Below are 16,813 nucleotides of genomic sequence, written 5' to 3' on the forward strand. Positions count from 1 at the left end.
CCGCCGGAAAGAACTCCAGACTGCAAATCAGTGAATTCAAATGAATCAAGGACAGTGGAAGCAGACAGAACAATTGCCTTTGTTCTTGTCACGAGAAGCAGGCTGCCATTTTATGAAGAGTTCTCCATTTTGAGTTAAAGTCGCTTGATCAGTGTTTTAAAGTTGACACAATGATGCCTCAGGTAATCTGAACTAGGGATCATTGCCAAATAAGAAGTTATTTGTGAGATGTCCTTTGGTTGGATACAGCAGGTTTGTGAATGTTGGTCTGTGTGATTCAAGCCTGACACACACTTGAAGCATCTGCTTTCACATTCATTCCTTACCAAATCAAATGTTGCATTCCAGTGTCACTGGCTGTAGGTCATGTGTCTGACCTTTAACACCTTTGTATTGGCTCCGTTCCAGGCCAGCATCCATTATTACCCTCTTCCCAGCCGGTGACAATCGGTAATTTATGGTCCTTTGTTCTAAATCAGCTTGAATCACACAGAGCAACATTCACAAACCTGCTGTATCTAACCAAAGGACATCTCACAAATAACTTCTTATTTGGCAATGATCTCCAGTTCAGCAGATTACCTGAGGCATCATTGTGTCAACTTTGAAACACTGATCAAGACAAGTGACTTTAGCTCAAAATGGAGAACTCTTCATAAAATGGCCGCCTCCTTCTCTTGTCAAGACCAAAGGCAACTGGTCTGTCTGCCTCCACTGTCCTTAATTCATTTGAATTTACTGATTTGCCGACTGGAGTCCTTTCTGGCCAACACAACCAACCGGGATACTTTCAGCAGTAAACCTGTAGAGTTATGTTTGAGTGTTCAGAGACAAGCCAAATCTCTTCAACCTCCATTGCTGCCCTCTATTTGCCGGTGGGCCAAGCTCTGGAGTTCTCTAACACTCATCCCTCATCCAGGAGCTGCTGGCGAGCCTCGCAACGGTCTTACCTGAGGTGGAAGGTTGCCGTGTCGACGATGATGTTACTGGACAAGGTGAAGGTCTCTGCGGTGATCAGGACACGCACTGGGAGGTAGAGGGGTCTGAGACAGGAAAACAGGCAGAGTCAGTCAGGGGATTGGAGAGAAGCAACACCATCAAAATACTGGGGGAACTCAGCAGATCAGGCAGCGCCTGTGGATGGGGACAAGATCAGTCTTTGGGCAAGGCCTTTCAGTGGGACCTGGTGAAGGGTCTCAGCCCGAGACGTTGACTCCTTTTTCCCCTTCACAGATACGGCCTGACCTGCCGAGTTCCTCCAGCACTGTGTGTGTGAGCGAGTGTGTGCTCCTCCGGATTTCCAGCATCTGCAGAATCTATTCTCAGAATAATCTGAGTCTAGAAATCGGAGAACGAAACATGGCAGCTGTGGGGAACTGTGCATGGTGACAGCAGCTGGGGTGGGGACCAGGCGAGGAATTGCGGCAGTTGGGGGAGGGGGCTACGTGGAGAGGGGGGCTGCAATCGCTCGTGGGACAGTCCCATTCCCGCACACTATAATCAGCATCGGGGGGGCCACGTGGTGAGGGGGGCTGCAATCGCACGTGGGACAGTCCCATCCCTGCACATTGTATTGAGCATTGGAGGGCCACGTGGTGAGGGGGGCTGCAATCGCACGTGGGACAGTCCCATCCCTGCACACTATAATGACAATCGGGAGGGCCAAGTGGTGAGGGGGGCTGCGATCGCACGTGGGACAGTCCCATCCCTGCACACTATAATGGAGCAGTGGGGGGCCACGTGGTGAGGGGGGCTGCGATCGCACGTGGGACAGTCCCATCCCTGCACACTATAATGGAGCAGTGGGGGGCCACGTGGTGAGGGGGGCTGCAATCACACGTGGGACAGTCCCATCCCCGCACACTATAATGGAGCAGTGGGGGGCCACGTGGTGATGGGGGCTGTGGTCGCACGTGGGACAGTCCCATCCCTGCACACTATAATGGAGCAGTGGGGGGCCACGTGGTGAGGGGGGCTGCAATCATACGTGGGACAGTCCCATCCCCGCACACTATAATGGACATTGGGGGGGCCACGTGGTGAGGGGGGCTGCAATCACACGTGGGACAATCCCATCCCTGCACACTATAATGGAGCAGTGGGGGGCCACGTGGTGAGGGGGGCTGCAATCACACGTGGGACAGTCCCATCCCTGCACACTATAATGAGCATCGGGGGGGGCCACGTGGTGATGGGGGCTGCAATCGCACGTGGGACAGTCCCATCCCCACACACTATAATGAGCATTGGGGGGTACACGTGGTGAGGGGGGCTGTGATCGCACGTGGAACAGTCCCATCCCTGCACATTATAATGAGCATCAGGGGGCCACGTGGTGAGGGGGGCTTCAATCACACGTGGGACAGTCCCATCCCTGCACACTATAATGGACATTGGGGGGGGGGCCACGTGGTGAGGGGGGGGCTGTGATCGCACGTGGGACAGTCCCATCCCTGCACACTATAATGAGCATCGGGGGGGCCACGTGGTGAGGGGGGCTTCAATCACACGTGGGACAGTCCCATCCCTGCACACTATAATGGAGCAGTGGGGTCCACGTGGTGAGGGGGGCTGCAATCACATGTGGGACAGTCCCATCCCTGCACACTATAATGGACATTGGGGGGGGGGGCCACGTGGTGAGGGAGGGCTGCAATCACATGTGGGACAGTCCCATCCCTGCACACTATAATGAGCATCAGGGGGCCACGTGGTGAGGGAGGGCTGCAATCACACGTGGGACAGTCCCATCCCTGCACACTATAATGGACATTGGGGGGGGGCCACGTGGTGAGGGAGGGCTGCAATCACACGTGGGACAGTCCCATCCCTGCACACTATAATGGAGCAGTGGGGGCCACGTGGTGAGGGGGGCTGGAATCACACGTGGGACAGTCCCATCCCTGCACACTATAATGGACATGGGGGGGGGCCACGTGGTGAGGGAGGGCTGCAATCACACGTGGGACAGTCCCATCCCTGCACACTATAATGAGCATCAGGGGGCCACGTGGTGAGGGAGGGCTGCAATCACACGTGGGACAGTCCCATCCCTGCACACTATAATGGACATTGGGGAGGGGGGGCCACGTGGTGAGGGAGGGCTGCAATCACACGTGGGACAGTCCCATCCCTGCACACTATAATGGAGCAGTGGGGGGCCACGTGGTGAGGGGGGCTGCAATCACACGTGGGACAGTCCCATCCCTGCATACTATAATGGAGCAGTGGGGGGCCACGTGGTGAGGGGGGCTGCAATCACACGTGGGACAGTCCCATCCCTGCACACTATAATGAGCATCGGGGGGGCCACGTGGTGAGGGGGGCTTCAATCACACGTGGGACAGTCCCATCCCTGCACACTATAATGACCATCGGGAGGGCCAAGTGGTGAGGGGGGCTGTGATCGCACATGGGACAGTCCCATCCCTGCACACTGTAATGAGCATCGGGGTGGGCCACGTGGTGAGGGGGGCTTCAATCACACGTGGGACAGTCCCATCCCTGCACACTATAATGGAGTATCGGGGGGCCTGAAGGGGTCCGGGATGCAGCAAAGACTACCAGCTGTAGCAAGGACATGGTGGTGACGAGGAAGAAACGGAGGGGGAGAGAGGACGAGGGAATAGAAAGAGACACGGACAGGGTGGGGAGGGACTGAAGGAGTGAGGAGGCAGGGGAAGATTTTCAACAGTAATTAGGGAGCTCGGGAGATATCGCCACAGAATGGAAGAGAAAGGATAAAGAGCAAAGGTGAGACAGGATGACAGGGAGGGAGGAAAGGTCGGGGAGGGAGTGGTTTAGGGTTGGAGGGAGGAAGGGAGGTGTGGGTAAGGAGGAGGGACTGGTGAATGAAGAGAGTTAGCAGCTGTGGGTGAATTTGATCACGGTCGGGGTAACATATCCTGGGCGGGGTGAGGTGGGCATGTAAGACGGTGATAACGGTCAGGGTGACGTAGCCCAGGTGGGGTGGGAGTAAAAGAGTTTATCTGTAGTCGAGTGCACAGCTGAGTAGGTGAGTGTGTAAGACGGTGATCACGGTCGGGGTGACGTATCCCGGTTGGGGTGGGGGTGAGAGAGTTCACCTGTAGTCGAGTGCACAGCTGAGTAGGTGGGTGTGTAAGACGGTGATCACGGTCGGGGGGACGTAGCCCAGGATTGGGTCATCCAGCACGTCGAAGAAATCCATCAGCTGTGGGGGTCAAGCACAGGGGTTAGGGGGAGGGGTGGATGACCATGCTCAGGATCTTGCAGCACTGACTCTGGGGTCCGGAGATGTCTGCGGCCCAAGGGGACACCTCACCAACCCTCCCAACCTCCTCAACAGCAAGTGAACCAGGACAGCATCACCTCCCACCTCCCCTCTAGGAATGTGTGTATGGTCTTGGCAGGGGTGTGGACAGGCAGCGGGCTGATATCCACCGACGTTTGCCTGGCACAGACCCACAGAGGAGTCAACAAGACAAAGAAGCAGAAATGGGCTTTTCTTCCCATCGAGTCTACTCCGCCATTCCATCATGGCTGATTTATTATCCCTCTCAACCCCTTTCCCCTGCCTTCTTAGTTCTCACACTCTAATTGAGAATCTATCTTAAGTTATAGTGAATTTCCCCAATGACTTGGCCTCCACAGATGACTGTGGCAATGAATTCCACAGATTCACCACCCTCTGGCTAAATAAATTCTTCCTCATCTCTGTTCTAAAGGATTGCCCCTCTATTCTGAGTCTGTGTCCTCTGGTCCTAGACTCCCCCACTACAGGAAACATCCTCTCCACATCCACTCTCTGTCTGTGTCCTCTGGTCCTAGACTCTCCCACTACAGGAAACATCCTCTCCACATCCACTCTATCTGTGTCCTCTGGTCCTAGACTCCTCCACTATAGGAAACATCCTCTCCACATCCACTCTATCTGCGTCCTCTGGTCCTGGACTCCCTCACAATAGGAAACTTCCTCTCCACATCCACTCTATCTGCGTCCTCTGGTCCTGGACTCCCTCACAATAGGAAACTTCCTCTCCACATCCACCCTAATGAGGCCTTTCATCATCTGATAGGTTTTAATGAAATCCACCCACCCCCAACGCTACCATCATTCTTCTAAACTCCAGTGAGTACAGGCCCAGAGTCATCAAATGTTCAGATTGGGGTTGGGGTCCACCTCGTTGCACCCCTTCACTCTGTGTGCCAGAGGTAAGCAGCTGCCAGCGGCTTTCCCCTCCCACACCGACCAGCGTGTCCGCTGCCACGTCTCCTGACACGACAAGGCCACTCTCAGGTTGGAGGAGCAACACCTCATCTTCTGTATGGGGAGCCTCCAGTGTCCCCCTTGTCCATCCTGACCCCGTGACTTCCCTCTCACCCCACTTTTCTGTCCTCTTCCTTTCCAAGTCCTGAATTGTCAGATTTTTACTTGGTGTGGATTTGACCCTGCCGGCCTTTCAAGGCACACCGGCCCAGCAACCTCGACTAACCCTGACAATTTACAATGACCAACTGACCTAACCTGTGTGTCCACCATCTTGTATGTGCTGCTCTGGATTTCCAGCCTCTGCAGAATCTCTAGGAAGAGGTACAGTGGACGTTTCGGGCCGAGACCCTTCGTCCTGATGAAGGGTCTCGGCCCGAAACGTCGACTGTACCTCTTCCTAGAGATGCTGCCTGGCCTGCTGCGTTCACCAGCAACTTTGATGTGTGTTGCTTGAAATTCCAGCATCTGCAGAATCTCCTGTGTTTATGAATTCAAAGAGAACTCAGCTGCCACACAGACACAGCGAGACCCCATGAACTCAGAGGGGCAGGTGGTCACTCGCACTGAACACCTTGTCAGCAGCTTGGGCTACATCACACCGCACACAGCATCAGCCATCTTACACCGGAATCCAGGACTGATTGGACACGTTCTGAGCCACCAGATTAACCAGCATCGCGCTACGATTGCTTCCCTTTGTACAAAGGCCGATGAACCTTTCCCGTCTACCCTGAGAAGGCAGGCTGGGTCTCGATCCCTGAAATGGGGGCTAGTATACTCCCCTACCCCACAACCCTTCAGAGTCAGTCCGAAGCATAGGGCTCAAACGGAGCATATTCCCTTTGTGAGGCAACTTGCCAGCGAGGTGGCTGCCCAGATGACTGGCATGAGGGTAGAACACCCAAAACGCTGGAGGAACTCAGCATCTACAGAGAGGCATAAACCAGCGATCTGCAGAATCATGTGTTTGAGACAGAACAGCCGACCCTGGGGGCGGTGCTACCAAGGATCGTCAGGCTGATTGCGGGACTATCAGCCTGTCACTCAGCGGGGTGCATCCGTACCCACCACAGCCCGAGGCTATGGTGGAGGAAGAGGTTCTCAGAATACACATTAATGAAGCATTGGCATTGCCAAAGCTGAGTCGGACGGGGACCAAGTGCAGGCACAGGTAGGTATAATGGTTAGCAAACACAAGCAGCTCATTTCTGTGCTGTGCAGCTCTGAGGAATAATCACATTGAGACAGACAAAATTCTCACAGGGCTTCTCAGGGTAGACGTTTCCTCTGGCTCAGCAGACCTGGAGCAGGGGTGACAGACTCAAATATAGCAGAGCCCACTCAGGACGGAGACTAGCGGAAACGTTTACACCCAATACAGCACAGAAACAGGCCCTGAGGCCCAACTCGTCCATGCTGAGCGAGCTGTGTTTGGTCTGCACCCCTTTAAGCCTTTCCTATCAATGTAGCTGGCCAAATGTCTAGTTGTGGACACAGCTCAGCACGTCACGGAAACCAGCGGACTCTGCCTACACCTCCCATGCCCCAGTAAAGCAGCCAGCATACTCAACAACCTCACCCACCCCAGACATTCCCTCTTCACCCTCCTCTCATCAGACAGAAGATACAAAACCCTGAAAGCACGTCCCACCAGGCCCAATGACAGCTTCTACCCAACTGTTATCAGACTCTTATATGATAAGATGGACGCTTGGCCTCACAGTCTACCTCGTTAAGATCTTGCACATTATCGTTTATCTGCACTGCATTTTCTCTGTAATTTTACACTGTATTCTGCCTTGTTATATTTGCATATATGATAATATACACTGATGATAATATATTACAGGAATTCCTACAACAGCAGTGGGCATGGCCCAGTCCATCACGGGTGAAGCCCTCCCAACCATTGAACACATCCACACGAAACGCTTTTGTAGAAAATCAGCATCCATCATCAGAGACCCCCACCACCCAGGACATGCTCTCTTCTCACTGCTGCCATCGGGAAGGAGATACAGGAGCCTCAGGACTCACACCAGCAGGTTCAGGAACAGTTATTACCCTCAACCATCAGGCTCCTGAACCAGTGAGGATAACCTCAACTCTGAACTGATTCCATCGGGAAGGAGGTACAGGAGCCTCAGGTCCCCCACCACCAGGTTCAGGAACAGTTATTACCCTCAGGCTCCTGAACCAGTGTGGATAACCTCAACTCTGTACTGAATCCAAAGGGAAGGAGATACAGGAGCCTCAGGTCCCACACCAAGAGGTTCAGGAACAGTTATTACACTCTTCCATCAGGCTCGTGAACCAGAGGGAATAACCTCAACTCTGAACTGATTCCATCGGGAAGGAGGTACAGGAGCCTCAGGTCCCACACCACCAGATTCAGGAACAGTTATTACCCTCAACCATCAGGTTTCTGAACCAGTGAGGATAACCTCAACTCTGAACTAATTCCATCGGGAAGGAGGTACAGGAGCCTCAGGTCCCACACCACCAGGTTCAGGAACAGTTATTACCTCTCAACCATCAGGCTCCTGAAGCAGAGGGGATAACCTCAACTCTGAACTGATTCCAGAGGGAAGGAGGTACAGGAACCTCAGGTCCCACACCACCAGGTTCAGGGACAGTTATTACCTCTCAACCATCAGGCTCCTGAACCAGAGGGGATAACCTCAACTCTGAACTGATTCCAGAGGGAAGGAGGTACAGGAACCTCAGGTCCCACACCACCAGGTTCAGGGACAGTTATTACCTCTCAACCATCAGGCTCCTGAACCAGAGGGGATAACCTCAACTCTGAACTGATTCCATCGGGAAGGAGGTACAGGAGCCTCAGGTCCCACACCACCAGGTTCAGGAACAGTTATTACCCCTCAACCATCAGGCTCCTGAACCAGAGAGGATAACTTCACTCAACTCAACTCTGAACTTGAAACTTTGACTTGAGACATCCTTGGACCCACTTTACATCGCACGCTGTCGGAGCAGTGCTGCCAGGATAATCAAGGACACGACCCACCCAGCCAACACACTTTTCGTCCCTCTTCCCTCCGGGAGAAGGCTCAGGAGCTTGAAGACTCGTACGGCCAGATTTGGGAACAGCTTCTTTCCAATTGTGAAAAGACTGCTGAACGGATCCTGACCCGGATCTGGGCCGTACCCTCCAAATATCCGGACCTGCCTCTCGGTTTTTTTGCGCTACCTTACTTTCCCTTTTCTATTTATGATTTATAATTTAAATTTTTAATATTTACTATCAATTTGTACTCCAGGGAGCGCAAAGTGCAGAATCAAATATCGCTGTGATGATTGTACGCTCTAGTATCAATTGTTTGGCGACAATAAAGTATAACTGATTCCATCGGGAAGGAGGTACAGGAGCCTCAGGTCCCACACCACCAGGTTCAGGAACAGATATTACCCCTCAACCATCAGGTTCCTGAACCAGAGGGGATAACTTCACTCAACTCCACTCGCCCCATCAGTGAAATGTTCCCACAACCTATGGATTCACTTTGAAGGACTCTTTATCTCATGTTCTCAATATTTATTTCTTATTTGTTTAGTTATGCATTATTATTTCTTTCTTTCTGTACGTGCACAGCCTGTTGTCTTTTGCACCCTGGTTGAATGCCCAAGTTGGTGCTGTTGTGGGACTATCTTGTTACTGACCATTGATCTTGTTCTGGTTACCGGTCTGTAGATTGAATGAGTGTGCTCGCAGGGTTGTATGTGGTCAACTTCACCTTCTTCTATTTCAGTGCGCTGATCTGTATGAATAGTATGCACAACAAGCTTTTCAGCGTGCGTGTGAGAATGATTAATCAATCTAACCCTGTGTGTGAAGGCACAGGAAACTGGCCCTAACTGGCCTCAGCATCGCTGTCCAAATGTCTTTTTAATGACGCTATTGGAGCTGTTTCTACCGCTCCCCCAACAGCTCGTTCCATAGGTTCACCGCCAACTGCGTGAAGACGTTGCCTCTCGGGTTTCCTTTAACTCTTTCTCCTCTCACCTGAAACCTGCCCCTCTCCTACTCTGGGGCAAAATCCGTGACCAACCCCCTTGTGATTTTATAAACCGAAGATCACTAGAGGGGCTGAGCGAAGTGAGGATGGCGCTAAACGGCAACTCCTCTGCTTGCATCTTCTGAAACATCTCTATTTCTATCTTTGCTGTCTCTTTTTTCCCTTTTCAGGGTTCTTTTAAAGACCCTGACCTGGAGTTACACTGACTTCAGTTCTTTGCAGGGATGGGACCCGCTCTCAGGGCCTCACGACTGGCCGTTGCTCGATATGCCAAGGATGCGGCCTGGAAGACCAGTGCGCCTTCAGGGTGCCGGAGTTTTGTGGCTCTGGGGACGTGCTGATTCTGGGCTGGTGCCCCTGACTGAGGAGCCACAGGGGAACACAGAACATCGGGAGCAGTGGGTTAGCTGCCGTGGTTTGTGTCTCCAGAGAGCTGAGCCTTTCTGGGGCCAACTCTCTGGGCACAGAGCTCGGAAAAAAAAAAATCGAAGCAACAAACTTTTAACATCATAAATCAGCGAGTTGTTTGTTATGTCTCCCCTCTCGCTGTGAAATGAAGATACTTCTTTTTCCCTTATTAGGGAGAGAGAGAGAGAGCCTGTGGCATGTCGAATTACCAGGTGAATGAGTAGTCTTTGGGGTACTGCAAGTCTGTGTCTTTATTGATGCTTTGCTAAACGCTTGACTGCTCGGTGGGGGGCACCGATATTTTTTTGCTGGTGGGGGTGGGGGGGGGGTCGTTGCCTTGCTGCTGCTTGTACATGGGAGGGGGGAGCTGGGGGGAATTTGGGGTTCTAACATTGATTCCTTGGGGCACTCCTCTGTTTTTGTGGATGTTTGCAAAGAAAAAGAATTTCAGGATGTATATTGTACACATTTCTCTGACATCAAATGTTCCTATTGAAACCTCTCAGCCACGTTCACTGTAGGGAAGACCCTCCCAGTGTGTCCAGCCTCTTATTATAACTGTGTCGTTTTAAATTTTGTAGAATATTGAATGAACGTCTGGATAGTCCAAAATGACAATTTCACTATCCGTGAGCTTGTAGTGTGTCTGTGTCTGATTCTGGGCTGGTGTAGTGTGTCTGTACAAGATAAATACTGTAGGTTTGCTCATGTCTAAAGTTTGCTGATAGCCGCTGGATTCTTTCTTAGTCTCGGGCACCGTTAACATGAGGATGTCTGTTGGTTACTTTGAGACATAGGTTGATGGATTCTAAAGAGTCTCTCAAATTGGCTTGATGGATTTTTTTTTTTATTTGACCTCATCATTAATATGTAATATTAATGCTCTTTTGTAACTAAAGGAATGTTAAGTCCAAAACATTGGTGGACTGATGGATAAGGTGACCATTAAAGTATGTGAACAGTGTGTTAACGAACATGTTGTTTGAATGAAAGAAACCAGGCTGAGTTAATGACGTGAGAGCAAAAAACCAGAGCTTGTCTGCCTCTGTGTGTCTTTCTAAGCTTGTGGAATGAATACTTACTGGGGTCCCCTTCCTGGATTTATTGGGCTTCACCTAGACCAAGAAGCGTGATTGGTGCCTGTGACCTGGGGGGTTTCACGAGAGAGTCAGAATGCGGAGTTCCCCCAACAACAGCAACAATCAAGTGGTGACTAAGAGTGGTGAGCCGTGACGTCTTTCTGACTCACTGCGTAATATTTTGTGTGGTTTATTCATGCTTTCTATTTTTATAAAATAGGTTTAAGTTACTTTGTGTGTGCTTGTTACCACATCTCCTGGACACTTATATTGCTTGGGTCTGATTAATCCAGCCCATTACACTAACTCAAACGTCCCTTACAACTCAAGGCCAGTCAGCACGATAAGCGTAACACACTGCAGTGCTACCTCGGAAGAGCGAGGTCCCGTTCCCACTGGTAAGGAGTTTGTACGCACTCCTGGGTTTCCTCTGAGTGCCCTGGTTTCCTTCCACACTCCAAAGACATACAGGTTAGGGTTAGTGAGTTATGGGCATGCTATGTTGGTGTCAGAAGTGTGGCAACTTGGGTTGCCCCCACCACCTTAAAGCTAATCTCTTCATCTCCCTCTCTTTGTCCAGGTCTGGTAACATCCGTGTAAAAACTTCTCTACACCATCTATAGCTTAAACTTCAATCACATCCCTCCTGTAACTGGTTCACCAGAACTGCACCCAATACTCCAGATGCACCTTGTACAGTTGGAAAATGGCACCCCAACTCTTGGACTTAATGTCCTATTCAGTGAAGGTCAGTGTTCAACACTGCAGGGGCTGTGAACAGCTCCTGAGCACGTTCAAGTTGAACATCAAATATTTCTTTGGATATTAAAAGTAAATAACATATAGGAGCAGCATTCAACCATTCAGCCCATCGAGTCTGCTCCACCTCTACATCTTCACTGATTTATTATCTCTCTCAATTCCATCCTCCTGCCTTCTCCCCATAACCTATGACACCCTAATTAACAACCTATCCAACTTATTTTAAATACACCCAATGACTCTGCCTCCACAGCGTCTGTGGCAACGAAATCCACAGATTCACTACCCTCTGGCTAATGACATTCCTCCTTATCTCTGTTCTAAAGGAACATCCTCGTACTCAGAGGCTGTAGTCTCTGGTCCTAGACTCCCCCCACTACTGGAAACATCCTCTCCACATCCACTCTATCTGTGTCCTCTGGTCCTAGACTCCCCCACTATAGGAAACATCCTCTCCACATCCACTCTATCTGTGTCCTCTGGTCCTAGACTCCCCCACTATAGGAAACATCCTCTCCACATCCACTCTCTCTGTGCCCTCTGGTCCTAGACTCTCCCACTACAGGAAACATCCTCTCCACATCCACTCTATCGGTGTACTCTGGTCCCAGACGCCCTCTCTATAGGAAACATTCTCTCCATGTCCACTTTATCTAGACTTTTCAATATTTGATCGAGTCCCCCTTCAATCTTCTGAACTCCAGTGAATACCGACCCACAGCCATCAAATGCTCCTTGTGTAATTAACCCTTTCGATCCCAAATCACTCTTGTGATAGCATTGAAGTAAAAGATTCATAGGACAGGTACACAGTCTGAACTGCCTTCTACTGTCCTCTGCTGCAAGGACCAAAGGCCTGTAACTGATACAGGTGTGAGCTCCTGCACTGTTGTTACAGGGGAGAATGCAGGAGGGTGGTCCTGCAGGGAGCCACCCTGGTCGGAGGGAGGAGTGTGTGTGTGTGTCCCAGCTGCTAACTGATACAGGTGTGAGCTCCTGCACTGACGTTACAGGGGAGAATGCAGGAGGGTGGTCCTGCAGGCTGGGAACTCCCTGGTCGGAGGGTGGAGTGCATCTGTCCCAGCTGCTACTCACCTGCTCGTGCCAGCTCTGGTTGGTGAGGGCCATCCGGTGACACAGGGTCGCGCCTTGCAGCCTCAGAGCAACCAGGAATTCCTGGGAAAGGGAACAAGGAGGTCAGGAGCAGGGAAGGGAGAAAGCAGCAGCCATGACCCAGAATTCATCACTTACAGCCAGCAATGCCCGGGTGTTCCCCTCCCGAAGCCCCACCCCATGAAAACCCTCCCCTACCTCCACCTATCCCCTCTCCCGTGGCTGGGTACATCCCACGTCCAACAGCGTGGACTGTAGACGGGGTCACATAGACCTCCCTATGTCTGTCAGCAGTCTGGCTCCAGCACTCAGTGTGCACCCACACTGGCACTGAATGAGTAAAACACGCCCTTCACATGGGCCAACTACGGTGCCATTCCCCTGCCTTGGGCCGGGCACGGTGCCATTCCCCTGCCTTGGGCCGGGCACGGTGCCATTCCCCTGCCTTGGGCCGGGCACGGTGCGATTCCCCTGCCTTGGGCCAGGCACGGTGCGATTCCCCTGCCTCGGGCCGGGTACAGTGTGATCACCCCAGTGTCACTCTCGTGCCGGGTACAGTGTGATCACCCCAGTGTCACTCTTGGGCCGGGCACAGTGTGATCACCCCAGTGTCACTCTCGTGCCGGGCGCAGTGTGATCACCCCAGTGTCACTCTCGGGCCGGGCGCAGTGTGATTACCCCACTCTCGGGCTGCGCACAGTGTGATTACCCCACTCTCGGGCTGGGCACGGTGTGATCACTCCACCGTCATTCGGGCCTGGCACAGTGTGATTGCCTCATTCTCGCTCTGGCCGGGTACGGTGTGATTCTCTCATTTTCTCTCAGGCCGGGCACAGTGTGATTGCCTCATTCTCGCTTGGCCAGGTACGGTGTGATCACCCCACTCTCAGGCTCGGCACAGTGTGATTGCCCCACTCAGGTCAAGCATCCCGAGATTCCCCTCCGCTGGAGCCGGGCACGACGTGCTGCCCGCACAAGGGAATTAAGGTAGAAAATGTGTGCTTTCGGGGGCATGGATCGGCTTCTGGAGGAACCAGTAATGGCTGGATGGGCCAAACAGCCTCAGTGTATGATTACTGACACCTCTTTGCAACTTATGCTGCAGTCAGAGATACTTTGGATACAGATTCTCTGGGCTTACCACCTCTCACACACTGACAAGGCCCTCCTTCAATATTTCCCCCCAATGCTGGTCTCTATCTTGTCCCAGGCTGCGGCATGGGAAACGGACAAGTACCTTGATATTGTTCGTGGTGTCCAGGGTGGTCTTGATGGCGACAGCCAGCATTCGCAGGCTCCTGTCTCTCCGCCCTGGGGCCGCAGAGGAGCCGGTGGCCAGCACCTCGTCCGTGCACAGGATGGTTGGGGCTAGCCCCGCCGGGGCAGTGAAGCTCGGCACCTCTAACCTCTCCGGGAGGGGGCAGTCCTCGACGTCAGCTGGAGGGCAGAGAGAAAAAACAAAAATCATGTCCTACTGGGCAGAGAGGGCTGGGAGGCAAGTCGCTGCTCAGCAGCTAATCCGGCAGTCATTCCTCCAGTCACAGAGCTACTAGAACAGCCCCTCGACCCTTCTTGTACATTCTCACCTGAGTTATTCCCATTTCCCTGTGTTTGGTCCCTATCCCTCAAAAGTGGGATCCACTGATCCTTCGGTTAATGGCAGGAGTCCATGGCGTTAAAAAGGTTGGGAAAGCCTGCCCTGAGCCTTCACTACTAATGAAACCTGTCCACGTCACTGTGAAACATTGTTACACTGATCCTCTTCCCTATCGAAACCTGTCCACGTGTCTCTGATACATTGTTATACACATCCTCTTCCCTATCGAAACATGTCCACGTGACTCTGAAATATTGTTACACCCATCCTCTTCCCTATCGAAACCTGTGCACGTGTCTCTGAAACAATGTTATACACATCCTCTTCCCTATCGAAACCTGTCCATGTGTCTCTGAAACATTGTTACACTGATCCTCTTCCCTATCGAAACCTGTCCACGTGTCTCTGAAACATTGTTACACCGATCCTCTTCCCTATCGAAACCTGTCTATGTGTTTCTGAAACACTGTATTACACACATCCTCTTCCCTATCGAAACCTCTCCACGTGTCTCTGAAACATTGTATTACACACATCCTCTTCCCTATCGATACCTGTCCACGTGTCTCTGAAACATTGTATTACACACATCCTGTTCCTTATCGAAACCTGTCCACGTAACTCTGAAACATGGTTACACACATCCTCTTCCCTATCGAAACCTGTCCATGTGTCTCTGAAACATTGTTACACTGATCCTCTTCCCTACTTAAACCTATCCACGTGTCTCTGAAACATTGTATTACACACATCCTCTTCCCTATCAAAACCTGTCCACGTGTCTCTGAAACATTGTATTACACACATCCTCTTCTCTATGGAAACCTTTCCACGTGTCTCTGAAACATTGTATTAGACACATCCTCTTCCCCATCGAAACCTGTCCACGTGTCTCTGAAACATTGTTACACTGATCCTCTTCCCTATCGAAATCTGTCCACGTGACTCTGAAACATTGTATTACACCCATCCTCGTCCCTATCGAAACCTGTCCACGTGTCTCTGAAACATTGCAATACACATCCTCTTCCCTATCGAAACCTGTCCACGTATCTCTAAAACATTGTATTACACACATTCTCTTCCCTATCGAAACCTGTCCACGTGTCTCTGAAACATTGTATTACACACATCCTCTTCTCTATCGAAACCTTTCCACGTGTCTCTGAAACATTGTATTAGACACATCCTCTTCCCTATCGAAATCTGTCCACGTGACTCTGAAACATTGTATTACACACATTCTCTTCCCTATCGAAACCTGTCCACGTGTCTCTGAAACATTGTTACACTGATCCTCTTCCTTATCGAAACCTGTCCACGTGTCTCTGAAACATTGTAATACACATCCTCTTCCCTATCGAAACCTGTCCACGTGTCTCTGAAACATTGTATTACACACCTCTTCCCAATTGAAACCTGTCCACGTGACTCTAAAACATTGTTACTACACCCATCCTCGTCCCTATCGAAACCTGTCCACGTGTCTCTGAAACATTGTATTACACACATCCTCTTCTTTATCGAAACCTTTCCACGTGTCTCTGAAACATTGTATTACACACATCCTCTTCCCCATCGAAACCTGTCCACGTGTCTCTGAAACATTGTTATACCCATCCTCTTCCCTATCGAAACCTGTCCACGTGTCTCTGAAACATTGTAATACACATCCTCTTCCCTATCGAAACCTGTCCATGTGAGTCTGAAACATGGCTACACCGATCCTCTTCCCTATCGAAACCTGTCCACGTGTCTCTGAAACATTGTAATACACATCCTCTTCCCTATCGAAACCTGTCCACGTGTCTCTGAAACATTGTATTACACACATCCTCTTCCCTATCGAAACCTGTCCACTTGTCACTGAAACATTGTTACACTGATCCTCTTCCCTATCGAAACCTGTCCACGTGTCTCTGAAACATTGTTACACCGATCCTCTTCCCTATCGAAACCTGTCTATGTGTTTCTGAAACACTGTATTACACACATCCTCTTCCCTATCGAAACCTGTCCACGTGTCTCTGAAACATTGTATTACACACATCCTCTTCCCTAACGAAACCTGTCCACGTGTCTCTGAAACATTGTAATACACCCACCTCCTTCTCTATCAAAACCTGTCCACTTGACTTGAAACATTGTTACACCGATCCTCTTCCCTATCGAAACCTGTCCATGTGTCTCTGAAACATTGTAATACACATCCTCTTCCCTATCGAAACCTGTCCACGTGACTCTGAAACATAGTATTACACACACCCTCTTCCCTATCGAAACCTCTCCACGTGTCTCTGAAACATTGTATTACACACATCCTCTTCCCTATCGATACCTGTCCACGTGTCTCTGAAACATTGTATTACACACATCCTGTTCCTTATCGAAACCTGTCCACGTAACTCTGAAACATTGTTACACAGATCCTCTTCCCTATCGAAACCTGTCCATGTGTCTCTGAAACATTGTTACACTGATCCTCTTCCCTACTTAAACCTATCCACGTGTCTCTGAAACATTGTATTACACACATCCTCTTCCCTATCAAAACCTGTCCACGTGT

The 16,813-nt window shown here is 50.9% G+C and overlaps 1 protein-coding gene across 1 annotated transcript in view; it reads right to left on the bottom strand.

Moving 5' to 3' along the window:
- Positions 1–16,813, bottom strand: part of LOC140192800 (autophagy-related protein 2 homolog A-like) — a gene marked incomplete at its 5' end in the record, with an annotated part of 161,929 nt that overhangs the window by 34,559 nt on the left and 110,557 nt on the right. Inside the window, 4 exons of the mRNA XM_072250278.1 lie at positions 951–1,043; positions 4,086–4,192; positions 12,633–12,713; positions 13,888–14,087. Of these exons, the coding sequence (XP_072106379.1) occupies positions 951–1,043; positions 4,086–4,192; positions 12,633–12,713; positions 13,888–14,087 (481 nt within the window). The remainder of the gene's footprint in view (positions 1–950; positions 1,044–4,085; positions 4,193–12,632; positions 12,714–13,887; positions 14,088–16,813) is intronic.

The sequence above is a fragment of the Mobula birostris genome, unplaced genomic scaffold, assembly GCF_030028105.1.
Source record: "Mobula birostris isolate sMobBir1 unplaced genomic scaffold, sMobBir1.hap1 scaffold_268, whole genome shotgun sequence".
Classification (NCBI taxonomy): domain Eukaryota; kingdom Metazoa; phylum Chordata; class Chondrichthyes; order Myliobatiformes; family Myliobatidae; genus Mobula; species Mobula birostris.